Source organism: Carlito syrichta, unplaced genomic scaffold (genome assembly GCF_000164805.1).
Source record: "Carlito syrichta isolate Samal-C Ts95f unplaced genomic scaffold, Tarsius_syrichta-2.0.1 Scaffold303572, whole genome shotgun sequence".
NCBI classification, from domain to species: domain Eukaryota; kingdom Metazoa; phylum Chordata; class Mammalia; order Primates; family Tarsiidae; genus Carlito; species Carlito syrichta.
The window spans coordinates 543,452-566,046 of NW_007247668.1; the positions used below are offsets into that span (position 1 = coordinate 543,452).

At 38.8% G+C, this 22,595-nt stretch overlaps 1 protein-coding gene across 4 annotated transcripts in view; it reads right to left on the bottom strand.

Annotated features, from left to right (window-relative positions):
- CAP2 (cyclase associated actin cytoskeleton regulatory protein 2) overlaps positions 1–22,595 on the bottom strand; it is a 147,102-nt gene that overhangs the window by 87,860 nt on the left and 36,647 nt on the right. For 3 of the 4 annotated variants that reach the window (XM_021712657.1, XM_021712658.1, XM_008058669.2), the window contains exon 4: positions 2,571–2,648. The exons of the other annotated variant lie outside the window; for it this stretch is intronic. In XM_021712657.1, coding sequence (XP_021568332.1) covers positions 2,571–2,648 — 78 coding nt within the window. The remainder of the gene's footprint in view (positions 1–2,570; positions 2,649–22,595) is intronic. 4 annotated transcript variants of the gene reach the window in all.

The following is a 22,595-nucleotide window of genomic DNA, read 5'->3' on the forward strand; positions in this document are numbered from 1 at the left end:
CCTTTCTGGGAAGATACCTGGAGAACTCAAATCACTCTACAAAAAAGACACCTGCATATGTATGTTTATTGCAGCACTATTCACAATAGCAAAAACATGGAAACAACTGTGCTGTCCATCGAAAGTGGACTGGATTTAAAAAATGTGGTACATATACACAATGAAATTTTATGCAGCCATAAAGAAGGACAAACATACGGACTTGGCAGTAACTCGGATGGATTTAGAGTCTGTCATACTCAGTAATCTATCACAGAAACAAAGAACTGAATACTACATGTTCTCACTCACAAGTGGACCCTGAACATTTTATCGTAATACTATAAGAAAGGGATTGTCAGCCGGGCTCGGTGGCTCAGCCTGTAATCCCGCACCTTTGGGAGGCTGAGGTGAGTGGATTGCCTGAGCCCGCAGGTTCGAGACCCGCCTGGGCAGCAAGACCTCATCTCTACAATAAATAAAAAAAAATCAGCCGGGCATGGTAGCGCATGCCTGTAGTTCCGGCTACTTGGAAGGCTGAGGCGGAAGGATCGCTGGAGCCCAGCAGGTCGAGGCTGCGGTGGCCGGGAGCGGCCACTGCACTCCAGTCTGGGCGACAGAGTGAGACTCCAACTCAAAAAAAAAAAAAAAAGAGAAAGAAAAAGAAAGGGATTGTCAGTAGCCGGAAAGTGCCAGGAGAGGGAGGGAGGTGAGGGTACCTGATCCCAAACCAGGTGAAGTGGGGACCAAAGGGAGGTTCAAGCTTCACCTGTACGATGACTACTTATGTACCTAATCCTGAATTGTACCCCACATCTTAAAAAATATATAAACTGGTAGTAGAACCACTTTATAGAGAACAATTTCATTCATTACACAAACAGCATGCTCAAAATGTTGTTATTATGAGCCCTTGGTAGAGAGAACAGTTTTTTGGATAATACAATGTCAGTGGGCGGGTGGGAGGTAGTGGGCCTTGGTTTCGAGAATGGGAAATTTATAGTGGACTGAGAAATGAGAAGGACCTCCACCACTGAACACCACTTTGCTTGTAACATCCGTTCTTATCCTTTTTTCTTCTTGAGTCAGTGGATCACTCTGTTGCCCAGGCTGGAGTACAGGGCACGATCATGGCTCATCGCAGCCTTGATCTCTTGGGTTCAGGTGATCATTCTGCCTGAGCCTCCTGAGTAGCTGGGACTACAGGGACATGCCACCACACCCAGCTAATTTTTTAATTTTTGGTAGAGACAGATTTCGCTATGTTGCCTAGACAGATCTCGAACTCCTGGGCTCAACCAGTTCTCCTGCCTTAGCCTCCCAAATTGCTGGGATTGGGAACCATTGTGCATGGGTCATTTTTTATTCCTTTGTATATTAAAATTTGCTCTGGGCCTTAAATGGCAATGTTATAATAGGTTAAAAACTGTTAAAATTATTATATTGGTAATATTGTTGCAGCTAGCATCAAATCCTCAAACGCCCATGTCTTTAATCTAAGAAATGTTCATCCATCTTCACAGTGGCAGAGAAAGAAGAGGTGGAATATGCCTAAAAATGATAGATGCATGAAGATTCTCTCCAATTTTGGTGCTTTGAGAATGAGAATCCGCAGTATGGCCATCATGTAAGATCTTATTAAAAAGTGGAATCTTAGGGCACATTCCAGGCCCAATGAATCAGAAACTGCAGTGAAACTTCTCAGATCATCCATAAACACAAGGCAATTGAGAAGCAGTGATTTAGCCTATCCTTGCTACTTATAAAATAGGAGCTCATCAAATGCATACATAGAATTTAGAGATGATTTTAGATGTGAACAATCTTTGATAACAAAGCAGCTTAAAGTCGGAACTAAACATCAGTAGTAAACACTTCCTTGACTATAAAATGGTTATGAGACAAGTATTAAAAATAGGGGCCCAGTGCAGTATGTAGGGGACTTAACTGTACAGGCTGAACATGCCTGTACAGGCTCATGCCTATAATTCCAGCATTTTGGGAGGCTGTGTTGGGAAAATCGCTTGAGTCCAGGAGTTGAAGACTAGCCTGGACAACATAGTGAGACCTCATCTCTACAAAAAAAGTGAAAGTAAAAATAAAAATGTAGCCATTTTTTTTAGTTATTAACTTGCAGTCTCAGCTACTCCAGAGGCTGAGGCAGAAGGGCTGCCTGAGTCTGGGAGGTTGAGGCTTCAGTGAGCCGTGATTGTGCCACTGCATTCCAGGCTGTGCGATAGAGTGAGACCCCCAACTCAAAGAAAAGAATAAGATACAGATGATACAAATAGATGGACCTTTGTTACAGCATAAATTTGGTCATAATGATATAGTAGTAGTGAAAAGACAAATATTGCTTTTGCTTTCTGCAAGTGGCATATATTTTCTTTTTTCAAAATGTGTCTACTTAGATTATGAAGATAGAAGAAATATTCTACACCATAACTTGGATTAGAGAAAGAAGCTATATGTACTATAACAAGCCTAATTTTCGGGAGGTCTCTCACAGTAAATGGTTCTGTTGCTTCCTTGTTTTCTGTCTTTCACTACCCATGCCCTAGGCAGTTCTGGCCCTCAGTATACCCTCTTACCTCTTGGGGTTGTTGGTACTGAGAGGCCATCAGAAGGAAAGCCCGCTGGGCCTGGAAAGCACTGTGCACCATTTCTGCCTGGGAACAGAGGAAGACAGCAGTTTCAGTGTTTGAGCTCCGAAACATCGTGACCATATGATCTAGCAATTCCACCTGCAGGTACAAACCCAAGAAAAATGACAACGTATGGTCCCACAAAAACTTGTAAATGAATGTTCATAGCAGGATTTTCCATAATAGCCAAAACACAGAAACAACCCAATGTCCGTCAACTGATGGATGGATAAACAAAATGTGATATATCCATACAATGGAATATTATTCAGCTAAAGAAATGAAGTACTGGCACATGCTACAACACAGGTGAACCTTGAAAACATTATGCTGAGCGAATGAAGCCAGCGACAAAAGAGCACATTTGTATGATCCCATTTATATAAAATGTCCAGAATAAGCAAATCTATAGAGACAGAAAGTAGCTTAGTGGTGGCCAGGGGCTGGCGGGAGGAAGGAACTGGGAGTGAACTGCTAATGGTAGAGGGTTTCTTTTGGATTCTGGAATTAGACAGTAATGATGGTTTCACAACATGGTGACTATACTAAAATCCACTGAACTGTGCACTTTAAAGGTTACATATTATAATATGTGAATTCTATCTCAATAAAGCTGTTAAAAGTGTTTGAGCCCCAAAGTGTAACTGTTTTCAAAGGGTGTCTGTTTCTTGTCATCTTTCAGACTGTACCCAAAATCTGTTCTACACCTTTTAGTGGAAAAATTATTGTCCCTTAAGCCATCCAAAAAGCAGCGACTTCTATGACTACTCATCAAGATGAATCTGGAAGAGATTTTTTAGTGCCATTTAAGGACCTGGTAGAGAGGGCACCACCTGGCCTCAACTCTCCCAAAAGGACTTGTGCAGGTAAAAATGTCTTCAAACACATATTTTCTTATCCTCACCTTTTATTTACTCTAACTAATTTGGTAATTTTTTAAATTAAAAAAATTACATAAATGTGCCAAGAAGAAAATAATTTCAAATACCTGTATCACCCATTTTTGTTATGTTTTCTAGTTTTTTTAAAAAAACATTCACATGGTTGTTTTCAAAACATTCAGCATACAGACTTAGAATGATTTTTTTAATGAAGAAAGTTTCAAAGATTAATTTTTTAAAGCCTCACAACCTAGATATAATCATCATTAGCATTAAATGAACATCATTGCAACTACCTCTTAAGAATATATACAAAGACACTTATAAGATAGGACCACACCTATTTCTTTGCCCTTTCAAGAAAGCAACAATCTGAGGGCAGGATGCTTTATGTTCCTACTCTGCTGGGGCCTGATGGAACAGGAAATAGGGGGGGAAGAAGTCAGTAGAGGAGATGTTCCATCTTTCTTTCAGTCTTTGCTACTTATTCTTCTGGGAATTTGCTAAATAACCCAAACCAGGATTCACTCCACCTACTTGGAACATATGTCATGCTGACGGAGTGAGCCCCTTAGACTTTAGATAATTTCTCCACTTCAGAACCTAGAGATGAAGGCTTTACATCTACAGACAGACAGAAGCAGTCTATGGTTTTCTTTTCTTGCTTCATAATCTCCTTTCTTGATTTTATTTTGCTACAGATATGTCTTTAATGGGGTGGGACAAAGGGTTAGGAGCCAAAAGCCACTCAGCCATCAGTTACTGAAATGTACTACTTTAGATTATGACATTTTTGGTTTGGTTACAATTAGTGAGGTTTGTTTTTTTTTGAGTTGGAGTCTCCCTCTGTCGCCCAGACTGGAGTGCAGTGGCCGCTCCCGGCCACCGCAGCTTCGACCCACTGGGCTCCGGCAATCCTTCCGCCTCAGCCTTCCGAGTAGCTGGAATTACAGGCGTGCGCTACCACGCCCGGCTAATTTTTTGATTTTATTGTAGAGATGAGGTCTCTCCTGCCCAGGTGGGTCTCGAACCTGTGGGCTCAGGCAATCCACTCACCTCAGCCTCCCAAAGGCACGGGATTACAGGCTGAGCCACCAAGCCCGGCTAGTGAGTTTTTTTTAACCTCTCCCCCTTTTTTCTGCTTACTTTTGGGAGGGAAAAAAATTCTGTGATTCAGTTTTATTTAGTCATGAGTTTATATTCTCCTATGGTCAAAGATTTTATCTTTGATCTCTTCCTTATTAGTTTCACATCTGTTTAGGGGCATCTTTTTTTTTTTTTTTTTTTTAATCTCTCTGCTGTCTTATATAAAACTTACTACTCAAACAGGCAACCAGCTTAACACATTTCCAAAAACAGATACCTAGAATAGTAACAAGAGTATTAGGTTAATTTCATCTTAGTGCCAATATCAGATAATTTTCTGGACTGGAGGGGTAAATATGTTAACTAAGTGGGAAATTACTAGTTTTTGTCAACCCACTTCATTATCACATTTTGACATTTGACAATTTTTCCAAAACATAACTGGAATGAACACCTTAATCTTATTTCTAGCTTCCCTAATTACTTCTCATTCAGGGATTTCTTTTCTACTGAGAAGTAAACACTTGAAATCAAACTAACATTTATGGACCATTTACATGTAAAATCACAAACTCAATCATCAACATAACAGACTAAGTCTCCTGAATGTTTAGATGAGTGTATATTTTTCCAAAGACATTTTGGACTATACTATCTTCTCTCTTTTTGTCCTGTAGCCTAATTGCTAGGGCTATGTTGCTCAAAATCCCAAATTTTGGATCTTACTGAGGGAAGAAGAGAGACCTGGAGGCCATTACGACCTTATTATGAATGTGATGCTCTGAGCTGGGTGAATGTTTTTCCATGTATCAAAACATATCTTTTCAGTGATTCAGAAGGGCTTTTGTTGGTCTCTAATGACCATTTTTTCAAAGAGAAGACTATAAAGTATAACTTTCCACAGCTTGGATATAAATAAAATAAGTGTGCTTCTCCCCAGCAACCATAATATAGAAAGTATCGTCCTCATCTATGACAAGACTTGCAGAACTGATTGAATTGTAGTTACTGTGGGAACAGCAATTTGGGATGGCCTTACTTCTGTAGTTAGAACTGTAGCTCAGAGGTGGCATTAACAATATTTTTATAGCTATCCCAGGATGAGCACTATCATTAGCCTTTTTTTACTTTCCCTAGTAACAACATTTAGCCTGTTGCTAAATAAAGCAATTTTCTGGCTGGTCTGATTAGTGAAGATGGCCAATTTCACTAATTAGTCTCTTCCTCCAAATGACCTTTCATGCTACAACAGGGGTTGAGGTTGTGGTGGAGGATGGCTCAATACCTATATCTGCTTCATCTCTCCCTCCCATTTGCTTATGTAGACAAAGCCTGTCTGCAAATTCGAGTGCACATGTATCCTTTCAGCTCCCTGAAACTCGGCATCATTAGCAGACTCTCTAATTCACACTCATTCTCAGCCTCAGCAGTCCACATGTCAAAGGTCTTTCATTCCACCTTCTCTGATCTACTTGCTTCTTCTTCCTTCTGGAAAGTTCCATGAGTCCCCTCAACCAGGCAGCATCCCATTTAGGAGCAATTTTACTGAACCTGCTGAGTCTGATAACTTGAAAGGGAGAATTTGGCTCACTCAGGCAGTTCAAAACATTGTGAAAGAAAAAGCCAAACGTAGGGGTTTTTAGTAATGACAAATAATCAAGGGTTTTTTTGCTGAGTTTGTCCATCACATGTGTGCAGGGCTCAGAAAGCCTCGGCGACCTTTGTGGGTGAACATGTGCATCTATCTGCCTGTGAGCACGTGTGTGCAGAGAGAAAAAGATAGTTTTGGTCAAAGTCAAGGCTGTACATTTTGTTTAAATTCCATCAATGTCCACTTTGGCAACTTGGGTTCTCAGACAGGCTGGTGGAGCATCTATTGTCCTGTGGTTCTAGGACAAAGTGTAGGGGAATGAATTTCAGAAGTAAGTTTAAAGCAAGCCTTGAGAGCAAGCAGATACCAGCTAAATATGACTTATCTCCATCTAATCCCCTTCGGAGGGAGTGCTGGCTCTCTGGGGAACCCCAACTGATTTCTGAATACTCATCAAAGCTTTGCGTTGTTTCCTTGGAAGAGCTACAAGCAGCCAAGTCCCATGGGGATGGCAAAATGAACAAGCACAACTGGGGCAAAGGACATGGGCAAGAGACTTGGAAGGTAGAAAAAGTATCCAGCCTGGTGTCTGTGCTCAAGGCATTTCCAGATCCTTCTGAAACTGCATCAGCCCTCTTCCTGAGAACCAGACAGCAAAGGAAAGGGGCCCTCTTTTCTCTGACTAAGGACAGGGGGAACGGGCATCTGCTTAGTACGATTTGCAGGCCCTGAGAAGGTCACTGCTAATGCCATCTCCACATACTTCCCCAATTAGTCTACCAATGCCCTGTATTTCATAATTAGAAATATTGTATTTTCAGGTTTACTGTTTAGGAGCCTCTACTCTACCCTAAAGGAAAAATCTTTTGAGTTTCAGCCATTAAAGAGTAAAGAGGTAAAGAGGAATCGGATAGGTGGAAGCAAAACAAGAAAATTGATCCAAAAAAGAGGTGATTAAAATGCTAAAGATGAATTTTGCTTAAAACAAGACTGAAATGCCTAATTTTGTAAGCATGGATATAAGCACTGACCCTATAAAGTTAGATTATGAGAGGCATCTGAGCTGACAATATTATGAACCTCACAGAAGGCTTAAACTAGTAAATCTTGATCTTGAACATACATTGGAATCAACTGGAGAGTTTCTTAAAACAGATTGTTGAGTCCCATGCCCAGAGTTTTTGATTCAAAAGATAGGGTGAGAAGGGACAAGAATTTGCATTTCTAACAAGTTCTCAGGTGAGGCTGATACTTGAAGTCCAAAATCCAGACACTACACATTGAAAACCGCTGGCCTAAATGACATCTCATATATTTTGTCTTTCATTTCTATCACATTTTCATTAGCAGCTGAATTAGCAAAACACCTCAGAGGGCATCCACTAAGAAACTATGCATTCATGTCATCCAAAATGGCTTACTGCATTCCACTGCAGTTTTTTCAAGTGAACGTCTAGAAAAACAATGCAGTTCTTTGCCGAAGGTCACTTAGCCAGTTAGTGGCAAAGCTGAGGTAAGAATTCCTAATTCTTTTTTTTTTTCTTTTCTCATTTGCTGTCAAGGGAGAGAGTTGAAGCACAGAAAACAGAAAAGTTTGACAAAAGTGAGAACAATGCAGATCATGAGAGCTGGATTTAACTGCATCAGGCCAATATTCTTTTGAAAAACATCAGCAGAACTGAATTAACAGCTACCACTACTTGCTTAATGGAAGAAGACAAGTAGGCATGAGCTAAGCCAGTCATGGGAACTATCACCACCCAAAAGTATTTATAAAGCAGCCGTATGAGCACTTTGCCTCCGTGCTGAGTACAGGGCAGCCATGGTAATGGGAGATTACAAAAGAGCGAAGGGAAAGTAAACAAGAGCCTGGGGTAAAAATGTGCTAATGGTGTTTGGGAGCAGAGGCTTCAGGCCAGGGAAAGAATGTCTCATCCCCTCCCCACTCGCAGTGAGTGACTGAATGCTTATTTTCTTATCATCATTTCAAGGGTTCACAATTCTTATAAAGGGTTTGGATAAAGTCCAGAATTTTGCTTGGCTTCCAAAGCCCTGCACAATCAGACCCTCATTTTCTGGCATCGCAGTCACAACTCCTCTGCAAGTACCCTCTGCTCTGGTCACGCCAGGACTAAGCACCCCAGGACTCTTCTCGAAAGGGCCCTGGAACAAGAAATGTGTTTATCTACTCAGAGCCTGCCTTGCACAGCTTTCTGGCTCTTTGAAAAAGACATCAAGACCTGGAGAGGCTGGGAATTCCCCAAGGTCAGTGGACAAGTATAGGATTAGAGTCGGGTCCTCTCCCTAGTCCCATACTAATAACCACGGTGGGTTAATTTTGTGTGTACAGTATCATTACTGCTTCCTCAATGACACTATAAGTTTCTAAAGAGTCAAGAGTTCACATTCCAATCTTTTGTATTCTCTACTGAGTGTACAGTAGACTTACACTTATTGACTGTTTGACAAGGATTCCTCTGGCCGTGGTCAAGGCCACTTGACAGAAAAATAAGGCTGGGAGCTGATTTCAATGGTGAGAGCTCCCCAAAACAACAGATGGGGAATATGACTATCCTCCAAAGTAGAGGATAGAAATGGATTCCATAGGCATTTGTCTTTTCCACGATGCCTAGTTTCGAGTGATATCAATCATGCAATGAATCCATAATGGTAAAGTGGGAAGGCAGTTCCTTAGTCAACACCACCTGACACTGGATAGAGAGATTCTCTGAAGTTGCCAGTAGTGTTTCATGCCCTACAATATTTTGTCCTGGTTTGCTCCCTCTAGCATTCTCCTAAGTCCACATCCTTCAAATCTCAGTTCCCACCCTGCCCATTGATGGGCATGTAATAGTTGCTTAAGAACTGCTGAGTAGATGGATGAATGAATGAAGCAGCATGGCCAGGCTTTGAATTGAGTGCAAATTACTAAATGTTAAACCCAACAACTTACAAATGTCAGTTTACAAGTAGTTGATGGAGAAGCCATAAGACGTCTGCAATCTTCCAACTTCTGCTATTACTCTTGTGAATTACAATCCCTGTCCCCATCTCATGTTTGTTTAAACAAGTAAGAACTTTCTCAGTTTCAGTATTCAGGCAATTCTAGGAACTTTTATTCTAGCTTTATCTCCCCACTAACTGATGTAGGTGAGATAGGAGGGGCTTAGGGACAGTTATCTGATGTAAATGATGGTGGGACTGTGATATGAGGGTGTCACTGAGAGACTCTATGATAAGTACTCTGATTTCACTTGGGTTTGTTTCTGCTTATTAAAAATAGCAAAGTTCTCCAAAGATGCTTTTATTTTCACTACATAAGATTTTATTCTTTGTGCTTATTATTGTTATTTTTATCATATTTATCAGGGGATGGTTGGGTGCTTATAGAGATTTGAAGGGGAACTAAAACAGACCCAAACTGTCCCCTTTATGCTGTCAGAGCCAATAATAAAACATAGAAGTACAGAATGTTTCTTCACTATGACTTCTTTGGTTCCCACGGATTTTCGCCTATTTTGCATGATAAGTTTAGGAAACTACTCTCTCTTCTCAGTGTGCCATTAGGAAAGGGCACAAAGAAGCAAGCCAGACTTGCCATCAACAAAGAAACTTGTACATCTGCTTTGCTAAAACTTGTTCTGAGGGCAAAATCTGTTTTGTTAGTAACAGTTTTCTAAAGCTAAGAGTTAAGAAATGAAAGATCAGACCAACTGTTGAATCTGAAATTGCCACAGTGAGACAGGAGAAGGGCCAAGCTTTTCTTGGCCTATCACTGGCTCCATCATTTCAGTCAGCATTTTAATGTCTCATCTGGACTACCTGTACCCTGCCAGTGCTTGGTATTGTCACTTGCCCTACACATAGGGAAAAGTGTGATTCTATCTTATTGAGGAGAAAACAGTACTGCACAGGGAATGGTTTTTTAGGCTTTGGAAAACATCCCTCTGAGATAAATATGCCATGATAGCAGTGGAAGTTCTCTTGAAGCAGTGGGATTATGAGTGGTTTTTGTTCCCTTCTTCAAAATTTGACAATTTGGCTGTCAAATTTTCCTACATCAAACACTTTTTCATTTCATTGTCAAAAAAATTTGTTGAGAAGATATAAATGAGTAAAATAGAAGCTCATTATGTAATTTCATAATCAAAAAGCATTTTCTGAGTATCTACTGTATGTCCAGGTAGTAAATCACGTATAAATGGGGAAAACAAGAAAGGAACACAGTGACTAATTAGTACATGTGAGTACTAAGTGATTGGGTGCTAATTACATGACACAGACAGCAAACATCCAATCTGAACAGGGATGGATTGTTGGTATCACCAAACAAGAAAGGGTAAGTTTTCCATTTGGTCAACTTGACAATACACAAGAAGTGCTCTTATTGAAAAAGAGAGTGAGAAAGGGAAAGTAATCTTTTTGGATAAAAGATTTCCTTTACTCTAAATTCCAGGCAACATACTCAGCCATGTACTCAACATACTCAGCTTGGTACTCAGCCATTCTGAACCGTGGTCTCCATTAACACAGCTCTCTGGCTCTTCAAGACAACGAGGATTTCATAAAGTCTACCAATCAGCCACTGCTGCCTTTTGGAAGAATCCATGTGCAATAAAATGGAATCTAAATTTACAGTCTGACTAGGGGAAGGAAGCAGTTATGTCACACTCCACTTAACAAAGATGTTGGCAACACTCCATTAAATCATAAAGACACGTTAATTTAAAGACTCTGGCCTGCTCAAATACAAGCCAAAATCACGGTCAATTTCAGGCTCTGCCTTAGCCAAAGCACACATCAAATGGATAATAATTTTATATCAGGTAAATGTTATATTTTTATTTTTAAATTTTTGAGTCAAAGTCTCACTCTGTCACTGAGATTGGGATGTAGTGGCACAATCATGGCTACCACAGCCTTGACCTGCTAGGTTTCTACCTCAGCCTTCCTAGTAGTTGGAACTACAGGTGTGCACCATCATGCCCAGTCAATTTTTGATTTATTGTAGAGATGAGATCTTGCCAAGTTGCCCAGGCTGGACTTGAACCCCTGGGTTCAAGCAATCCTTTCGCCTCCACTTCCCAAAGTGATAGGATTATAAATATGAACCACCACAGTCAGCTGGTAATTGTTATAAATTAGTAATTTTACCGCCCTTACAGTTTACTGATTTTTTTCCTAAAATTAGTGATTCTACTCTCATTGGCAGAGAAAGGAGGCACGCTTATTGAATAGAGCTAAATAATTTTGTAGTCTGAAAGGAGAGATGAGTAGGTAGATTGAGAATGTCAATGTGAGACTACTAGGTACGTTTATAAAAAAATAATCATTCAGGCACTGATAATAAATGAAGTTTATTCTTCATTAATAGGACTGTTGCCTTGGCAACTTCCAGCTCACAAAAGTATTTACATCAGCCCTAGCACCCGGTTCTGACACTAAGAAACAGCTCACTGTGTTTTTTCTATATCCATGTCTGGAATCTTCTATCACATATCTCGACTGTATTACTGATCTCAACTAAGGTGACCTCAACACTCCACCAACCCCATCCAAAACATGTCATATCCAACCCCAAAGAGGCAATTTAAACACATTTCTTGGTAATGGTTTTCTTTTACAAAAAGGATGACTTACATGTATTGTTTTTATTTTCCTGTGTCCAGAGGAGGGCAAAGTATTTTTAAATAATCAATGTAATGAACATTAATGTGCATTCAAATCATGCACCATTTCCCTAAAACTCTTTATTTTCCTAGTTGGTAATTATCACCAACTGGTCCAAAGCACTATGAGAGTATGAATTAGTACACGTGTATGGGAGAACAATTTGGTTAGAAATATTAGGGACTACTTATCATTGGTCTAGCATTTCCAATTGTAGGAATTTTCCTTGAGAAAATAATTGTATAATTATGAAATAACATTTGTACAAGGATATCCACTGCAATTTGGCTTATAATAGGGTACAAAAAAGTCAAACATCACTAATTATTTAAAATAATTGTAAGTAATACTTAATGCCATTTTTGCAGGGACAGGGCCAGAGTGGAGCTAGCAATGAGCTCTGGGTATAAAATTTAAGAGGTGCTCTCTCTTAGTTACACCCTGTGGGGGTTTTACTTTGTTTCACCCTAGTCCAGGTCCTGCATCCTTGCATATACATTAATTCTTACAATTGGAAATGCTCACTGTGATTGTTTAAATCAATTATGGTGTAACCATGCAATGAAATACTATGCAGTCATTAAAAACAGTAATGTAGACTTCAATTCTTTGACATGAAAAGAGGCCCAGAACACATGGAATACATTAAATAAGCAGGTTACAAAAACAGCATAAGCAGAAAAGTCTGCAAAATCTATAATACAAAACCAATCACTGTAACTTAAAAAGGCTGACATAGGACTCTTCCAAATAATTAGTACAATTTATATTAAAAAGATCAAAGACTTGAAAGAATTAAAACCAGTGCGTATTTCTCAAGGTATGGGAATGGGAAAAGGAAGAAAACACTATTGTATGTTTAAATCCATTTGCTTTTCTGACGGGCATGAATATTGTTACAAGTTTGTGTTTTGAACAAAGCCATTCTCCTAAATTAACTTCATTTTCAAATTCAATCATTGTGTAGCTACAAAATGCTTGGCAGATTGGCTCCTCTCCAGATTCTCTAACTTGTTTTTCTAACATTTAAGAAATCTAAAACACTTTATGAACATATTTAAGCCAGATCTTTTGACCAGCAACTGCTTCTTGGTTGACAAATCTCATGTCTTCACAAATAAAGGATACTTGGTTTCTCTAAGACCAATCAGAAAAATCAGAGACTTACAAGGTACTCATTATATTATAATGTACAGTGACATTAAGAATTATCTTTCACTTTGTGTTAAGTCATATTCCTATCTAAGTTTTCAGGTGTATATATATACCTTGTGTCTCTAAGTAGAAAATACATTCTGGAGGACTAAGCCAATGGGCACCTACACAGAAGGACCTTTGTTACAACAGAAGTTCAGTAACTACTACTTAATAATGACAGACTGAATTTAGAGTAAAGCAGTGGTGTGTAGTAGAGAAACTGTAAACTTGAGATTCAGATAGGGCTCAGATCAAATTCAACTCTACCCCTTACTAGATACGTGACCATTCCCAAGTTACTCAACCCTTCTGAGGCTTGGTTTTGTTTTCTTGAATGACACTTACATTAAAGGTTCTCCTAATGATCAGGGAAGTAATGTTTGTTGGTAGCTGTGCACAGTGCCTGACACATAGCAGGTTCTCAACAAATGCTAGTTTTCCTTCCTCTTCTTTACTGTTGCCTCTTATCAATATGGAAAATGAAAATAAGGCAGAGAAATAAAGTTGGTCTCTAGTGACCATCAAATTCATCTGATAACCAGATTTTGTTCATTCATCAACCATGTCCACTCAATATCAACCCGTCTGGATTAAGCTCTCACTACCACCACTCAACCATGAAAGATACTACACACTGGTCCTCATTCCCCACAAATTCCCAGGCAGCTGGAACCCCTGACAACTGGGGTGCCCTGCAGCCCATGTTTGGGATTGGTGACACCCCACATTTTCTCTTCACTTTTGTCTTTTGCTGCTCAGTGAACTGCCTTTCAGGTAATATCTTGATTCTAAGAGTTTTTCCTTTTAGCACCATATATTCCTTTCCTCCCTCTTCTGATGGTAAAAGCAGCACATTCTTGCTGGAAAAAGTTCAAAAGACATGGACACTTAAAAGCTAAAGCTCTCAGTAATTCCCACCCCTCAAAATGACCATTGTCAGCAATTCAATGAATATCCTTCCAGACTTTATTTTTAACAAGACAAATCTTTCTTAAGTGCACGTGTTGCCTCCCTACCCTGTCTTCTTTCAATTCCTGCTCAGTTATCCTCGAAAAATCTCTTTTCCTGCTTTTTTTGTTCCACTTATGAATTCCAAGGTTACCCTAATAATAGTTGCTAAGCATCAAAGAAGCATCACTATACATTCATATAAAGAAAAAGAAAAATACCTTGTTTGGTAGTGAAAGTGCAAAGAAATCACTCCCAATGTCAGCTCAAAGTACAGTATGCAGAATATACATAAAAATTCTCGTCTATTTCTTTGTCTTTCTCTAATTAAACTCTCCCCCAGGTATCAGCATTCATAATAAATGACAATTATTTGTTTCATATTATTGTTGTCCTGCTTCATTTAGCTAAAAGCATGGTAGAAGAATTTTTTTCTTAGCATTTTGCATTACTTAAGTGCTGCTGAGAAACCTGTGGTGAACGTTTTTCTTTTTAATGTCTCACCTATCACAGACTGACACACAAAGCACAGTACGAGTCCCAGTTTTTTCAATACTAAATTTAGCAGACAAACAATTTCACTGTTGGATTGCTATAAAGTTTTCAAAGTCTTACAATTTCTGTACTTATCTCATGGTACAGACTGTTAGTGAATTGTTCCTGGATGCGCACAGCACATGGAAGAGTGCTCTTCCATATCTTTCCATAGGAACCCAACCACCATGGTCTATGGGAAATGTCTACGATAAAATGTCTTCCAAGTTTCTAAGAAGAATTTACAAATGAACCTTGGGGAGGGGGACTTCATTGAAAAGTCTGGGACTTTCATTTGGATATATTGAGACAATCTATTAAATGTTTCACTTTCCATCTAGATGTTTACAATTATATAAACACAGTCAAAGACTCTTGAAACCAGGGAGATTTGATGATTGGAAATACATGGTGAAGTCCTTGCCAAAAGTTGAATTTCCCAGTCCTTTCAGATTCCAAAGTCATTTCTTGCTTTATCTCTAACATTGTGAATGCTAACAATTGAGGGGAATGCAATATGTCAAAATCCAATCCAAACAGAAAAAAAAAACAAATAGAATTCTATTTGTTTTTTAAAACTCTGACCCTCAGTTTAAAATACTTATACTAAGGTTCACTCAGATACAGCTCATGGAATTTCTACTTTGTAGTGACTACAAACAAATATATTGAAAAATTTTCTTGTTGTTTATGAATTCTTTTTTTTTTTCTGATTTCTTAAACTGTCTTAGAGCTTTACTCCTTCACTGGCTCACTTTTCTCAACTACAAACGGTACTAGATTTGCCAGGACCATGATAACTTCAAGACTTGTGTATGTGTGTGATAAACAAAAATCTATAGAAACATGGCTTTTTTTTTTTTTTTTTTTGAGTTGGAGTCTCACTCTGTCACCCAGACTGGAGTGCAATGGCCGCTCCCAGCCACCACAGCCTCGACCTGCTGGGCTCCGGCGATCCTTCCGCCTCAGCCTTCCGAGTAGCTGGGACTACAGGCACGCGCTACTACGCCCGGCTAATTTTTGATTTGTAGTAGAGATGAGGTCTCGCCAAGTTGCCCAGGCGGGTCTCGAACCCGCGGGCTCAGGCAATCCACTCACCTCGGCCTCCCAAAGTGCTGGGATTACAGGCAGAGCCACTGAGCCGGACCAGAAATATGGCATTCTAATAGTCTATGTTTCTCGATATTCACTTGCTAATAATTCATGACATAAAAGCTGGCCTTGATGAGTCGTTCTTTAACTGCTAGTCTAGTTTTAGCTTGATTTAAACTGGCAGCCATAGTAAATCCATCCATCCATTGATTCAATTTTGCATTAATAAATTGATTCATTCATTTAAATATTCATTTTCATTCATTCATGTTACAAACATTTATTAAGTATTCACTATGGGCACAGTGCTAGACAATGAGGCTGGAGAAAAATAGCATAATTTTGGAACTGTGTAATAAACCTCAACACACAGCAGGTGGGCTCAAAGTCACAAATCACACTATCTTATCTGTATGTTGTATCTTAACTAAAGCAATTTTTTTTTTTTTGAGTTGGCGTCTCACTCGGTCGCCCAGACTGGAGTGCAGCGGCCACTCCCAGTCACAGCCTCACCTGCTGGGCTCCAGCGATCCTTCCGCCTCAGCCTTCCGAGTAGCTGGAATTACAGGCATGTGCTACCACACCCAGCTGATTTTTTGATTTATTGTAGAAATGAGGTCTCGCTGCCCAGGCGGGTCTCAAACCCACGGGCTCAGGCAATCCACTCATCTCAGCCTCCCAAAGGCGCGGGATTACAGGCTGAGCCACCGAGCCCGGCTAACTAAAGCAATTAAAAATTAAGTATCAGGATTCCAAGTACCTTACTATTTGAAGGACTTCTTTTTTTTTTTTTAAAGAAAGGATTTGTACTGTAAATACCTGTGAGTGACAAATTATCAGGTTATTGAATTCCCTGTTCTCTTTTATATCACCAACACATCTTATATTTGATATAGTAAAAAGACTTGGTTTTTAATGTTTTATAACATACATATAACTGTCATGTTTTAAAACTAACAGTGTTAAATCACAACCTAAAGACAACTTGAAAAGGAAAAATATATAGTAAAGTTTGGAAAACATATTTTGTACTTGCATTATACACAATAACAAATCTATAAACACATTTCCCAGAAACAGAGTGATTCAACCATATATCTGACTGAGACTTTAAAAAAGCGATCTAGGTCTTACAATGTTATGAGGAATTCTTAAGTTAATGAAGTGTGTGTGTGTGGAGGGGATGCATGGGTAGAAATAACAAGACAATCTAAATGAAATCAGAATGTAAAGTGGTCATTCCTTTTGGACATAAGTATTAATGCTGAAGTAGCCTCCCAGCAAGCAGTGAAGTTATCCTGGAGTGTAGACAGACAACAACAAATGTTCCAATTGTTGCCATGGTTTTAAAAGAAGGAAAGATAGGGAGAAAAGAAAGCACAAGGAAACAGGCAAGGGAAAGGACATATATTCTATAGTATTATAATTTCTGACATGGGAAACAATCCTCTGAAAGGGTGTTTTTGAAGAAAAAATGTTAGGAGAAAAGATGCTAGTTATGCTCAGGAACTACTGACAGACCGAGCTGTAGCTACATGCTATGCTTTTACATAGAGCATTCATGTGAGGTTCAATCATTTAATCTTGCAGGCGGAAAGGTACAAAGGGTAATATGATTCCTCTCAACCACAGCAGGCCCAGGGTATGCTCACAATTTGTCCCTGCAGATGTTGGCTGTTCCATTTTGCTTAGGCCAGAGAAGGTAGAACAGAAAGAGAGAGCTGGGACTAGAGCTCCATAGGTTTCTTAATGGCAAATATCATCATGTGAGAATTCAAAGACCCAGAGAATTAAAAATCTCATCCTCAGCTGCACACCAAGTCACACCAACTTAGAAGTAAAACCTGGGTTTCTTTTACTTACTGCAATATTCCAGTCATGGCATCAGGAGCTCTATGGAGTATAGGAATCACTTTCAGATTCAGCAATTCTGGTGAGGTTTCAGCTTTGTCTGATTTACTCAACCAAAGAATCTGATTGCCCCTAAAGAATTTGCTACTAAAAACAGGCCAGTAAAGGCTAGCTTCATTGTGGAGGCTCTTCCTCTTCCTGCTTAATTTGTTAATACAGGCAATAAAGAGTTATGCAAGAAGTGAAAAAAACAAGGGTTAATTCAATTCCTACACAGTTGTTGCTGTGTCTTCTAGTTTTTAAATTTGAAAAAGGTAGGTTATGTACATAACAGAAAAGTTGCATTTAAAGTTAATTTGCAGCCGAGTTCAGTGGCTCAGTCTGTAATCCCTTGCTTTGGGAGGCTGAAGTGAGTGGATTGCTTGAGCCCGGGGGTTCGAGACCCATCTGGGCAACGTGGCGAGACCTCATCTCTACAATAAATTAAACAATTAGCCAGGCGTGGTAGCGCGCGCCTGTAGTTTCAGCTACTTGGAAGGCTGAAGCGGAAGGATCGCTGGAGCCCAGCAGGTGGAGGCTGTGGCGGCCGGGAGCGGCCACTGCACTCCAGTCTGGGTGACAGAGTGAGACTCCAACTCAAAAAAAAAAAAAGTTAATTTGCATTGTTTTCCTTAACAACTATACATTTCAAATCTAAGTAGCTGTTGAGAAAAAGTCTATGATGAAAAATATTTTTTATTTGGATTTTTTAATTTGAAGATCTGAAATAAAGCACTGTAAACATACAATGGTCTTAAAGTGTAAAAATTGTTTTAAAATGCATTTGATATTTAATAATATGTTAATATTAAAGCTTAAAAGTATGTAAGGATTTTTCAACTACTGCTTATTTTTCTTGAGCAAATTTGCTCTTACATGATTTGGAAAACTTCTCTTTGCCCCATGTGAAATTCCTTAAATATTTTGAAAGAAAAATGAAAGTAAGCTTAGAATGGTCATTTTAATATAATTAAATAGCCTCTTGAAATACAAAAATGGTTCAATATTAGGAGACATATTAATATAATCAATCATATTGAAAGATCTAAAGAGAAAAGTTATATGATCATCTCCATAGATGCTTAAAAAAAATCCTTGACAACATTCAAGAATCTTCTTGCTTAAGAAAAGATACAGAATTGGACATTAAAATAATTACATACACAGGCATATACATTTTTTTTTCATTCTCAAACAAGCATCATACTTAATGGGCTGGCATTCCTGCTGAAAAATAAACCTCTGTAGCCGGGTGTGGTAATGAGCACCTGTAGTTCCAGCTACGTGGAAGGTTGATGCAGAAGGATCGCTGGAGCCCAGCAGGTTGATGCTGGGGTGGCTGTTAGTGTGTCACTGCACTCCAGCCTGGGTGACAGAGTAAGACTCCAACTAAAAAAAACAAAAACCCTCTATCCAATACAAATATATGAAAAATGCTCAACATCACTAATCATCAGGAAAATGCAAATTAAAACTACAATGAAGTGCCACCTCACATCATTCAGAATGGCCATTATTTAAAAAAAAAAAGATGCTGAAGTGGATGCAGTGAAAAAGGAACACTTTTATACACTGTTGGTGGGAGTGCAAATTAGTACAACCTCTATAGCAATCAGTATGAAGATTTCTCAAAGAACTAAAATTAGAGCTACCATTGAATCCAGCAATCTTGCTACTAGATATCGACCCAAAGGAAGATAGGTCGTTATACAAAAAAAGCACCTGCATTCACATGTTTACAACAAGCACAATTCACAATTGCAAAGAGGTGGAATCAACCAAAATGCCCATCAACTGAACAGTGAATAATGAAGATGCAGATATATATATTCCATGGAATACTATTCAGCCATAAGAAATAACAAAATAATATATTTTTCAGCAATTTGGATGGAATTAGAGACCATTATCCTAAGTGAAGTAAAGCAGGAATGAAAAACCAAACATCACATGTTCTCACTTGTAAGTGGGAGCTAAACTCAGGGTCTACAAAGGCATATAGCGGCAAAAAGGACATTGAAGACTCAGAAGGGGTGGGTGAGAAGGGAGGAGGGATGGAAATTACCTATTGGGCACAATATGCACTATTGGGGGTGATGAGTACACTTAAAGCCTGGACTTCTTCACTGCCATACAAAGGAGCCATGTAATCAAAAACCATTTGTACCCCTAAAGCTATTAAAATATAGAAAATTTAAAAAAAGATAAGTATCAAAATATTTTTAACACTGTCTTAAAGGTAATAGAAAAGAAAAAAGACATCAAAGGCATATAACTAGAAAGGAAGAGATAAATCAATTACTATTTGCAAATAATTATATACCTAGAAAAATTCTAGATGATAAACTGAAAAGCTACCACAGTCAACAACAAAAGTAAACTGTGGGAAGGTAGCCAGATACAAAGTTAACACAGAGAAATCAGTAGTCTTTACATATATGAACAACCAATTAGAAAATACATAGACAAAACTAGTTCATTTACTAATAATAACAACCCCCTCCCTCCAAAATAAGCACGAATTATGCAAAAGCTCTATAAGAAAAAGTCATTTTGAAAGATACAAAAGTGGACTTGAATCAGTGGAAGGACATATCCTGTTTTTAGATAAGAAAATTCATCCTCACATAAATGCAAAAATGTTAACAACCAATTTATAAACTTAATTTGATTCTAATAAAAACTCCAACAGTTTTCTTCTGGAAACAGACAAGTTGGTTTTAAATAAAATGGCAAATAAGCAAGAACATCCAGAAAAACTCTGGATAGGAAGAGCCATGAGTGGGAATTAACCCTACTACACCTGAAACATACTCTAAACCCTCAGTGATAGTAACAGTATGGAACTGAGGCATGAAAAGACTGAAAGCACAACAGAATGAACAGAAAGTCCAAAAACAGACTTAAAGACATACAGGTAGTTAGCATGTAATAAAGGCAGCATTTCAATCAATGAGATAAATTCACTAATTCATAAATGGTGATGGGAATAGTGGGAATCTATCTGGAAAAAAAAGTTGGATCCATATTCTACATCATACACCAAGATGAACTCAAAGGTAGGTCAAATTTATATGTTAAAAAAAAGTCATGAGAGAGTTAGAAGAAAAAGCCTTTTAAATGAAAACTAAAAAATGAGATGTCATAAAATGAAAAATATATACTTTGATGATAAATTCTACTACTTCAACAAATTTCTGCATAATCAAAATCAAACACATAAGCAATGTCATAAGATAATGACAGTGGATAAAATATTGGCACCTCTCACCACAGACAGAAGGAGAACATCCTCAATGCGTAAAGAGCGCTGAAATCAGTAAGAAACAAACCAACAACCTTCTTGCTCCTGCTGATAGACAAAAGCTATGAGCAGACAACTCACAGCAAAATAGAAATAAGTGAACTTTAAACATATGAAAAGATGCTCACATTCATTATCATACGGAAAATACAAATTGAAACGACACAGAAATACCACCTATCAGATTGGCACAACTCCACTGACATCCCTTCTATCGGAGAGGGTGGGGAAACAGACACTCTGGTCCATTGCTGAAGGACATGTAAATGGCATAGCCCCTAAAGAAGGCAATTTACAAAAGTCTCAAAAGCAAAATGTCCTTCCTGTCACCCAGTGTCCTACCCCTGTGTTGCTGCCCTATATCCACTCTCTGTCTATTCTGCTGCACCCTGCTCTGTGCTCCAGGCAAACCACCTGGACTGAACCAGCATCCACAGGATCCCTGGCTCCTGGTTTCTGAGGGGCTTTAGCCAATGCAAGGCCCAGCAGGAGCCTGAAACAGAGAGGCAAGTGGAAAGCGTGTCTTTATCTCCCTGGCTTTTCCCTGCTGGTCTCCATGTCTTGGCCTCTCTATTGAAGGCTGTGATATCCCCCACCTCTTGCCTCTCCAAGCCTTGGTGTAGCAGTGGTTCCTGCTATTGGTAGTCCTGGGTACTCTATGATTTATCGTTTCCTGACATTCTGCTCACAGCTTTGTAAATAGTCTCTTTATGAAACTCTCCTTAAATTCCCTATTTGACTATGCCACCTGTATCCCTCCAGGATCCATACTGATACACCCAGTAATTCCACTTTAAGGAAATTACCCTCAGATATACTTGTATATATACGAAACTATATACACACAAGATTAGAAACAACCCAATGTCCACTGACAGGCGCCTGGTCAAATAAACTATGATATAGCTACATAGTGGAGTGTTTTGAAACTGTATAATAGACAATAAGGAAGCTCTATATGTAGAACAGAATAGATCTCTAAAATATATTGTTAAGTGAAGAAAACAAAGTGCAAAGCTGTGTATATAATGAGGTGATCTTTACTAAGAAAAGAGAAAATAAGAATAAATGTTCAAAAACAAATAATAGAAGGATACATAAGAAACTTGAAAACCAGTTACCTCCAGGGTAGGAAGGGAAATGGAATGAATGTGTAAACTGAGACACCTCTCCATGCAGTGCTTTTCCTAATGGAAACTCTTTAACCTATGCAAATATTTATTCAAAAAATTAAATTATTTTAAAAAGCAGAAAGAAAAGCACTCAGGCAACAGTTTGGCAAAAAGCATATTTGCTGTCCAGAAATATTTTAAATAGCAGATATCATCTTAACCTTAGAAACTCATGGAACCTCCTGATTCATTGTTTAAGCAAGATGTTTTATGGTGACTTTATTTTTGGTAGTGTAAACGGAACAATCCTGGTGGTTAGTGACGCCTGGTGGCCCCTCAATGATATTTTGATTCCAAGTGAAGTTTCTTATCGGCAGGTCCCCAAAGCTCTAAGTGTGCTATTAGAATGATCAGAGATAGAGATTGTATGTTCTGAAAACTAACTTCCTTAAGTAAAAAACATAGTCACAGAGATATCCAGCTAAGGTCAGTGACTTAGCAGAAGATGGACTGTGGACCAAAGCATGTCTGGAAGCAAAGTATGTGTTCAATGCTGAGAATAAGAATTCTCCACATTCCCGGGAAGAAGCAATAACAGAGGCTGATCTATCTGCAACTTTTCTGAATTCTGCAAATTCATTGCCAACAGCACAGTGTGTAATGATC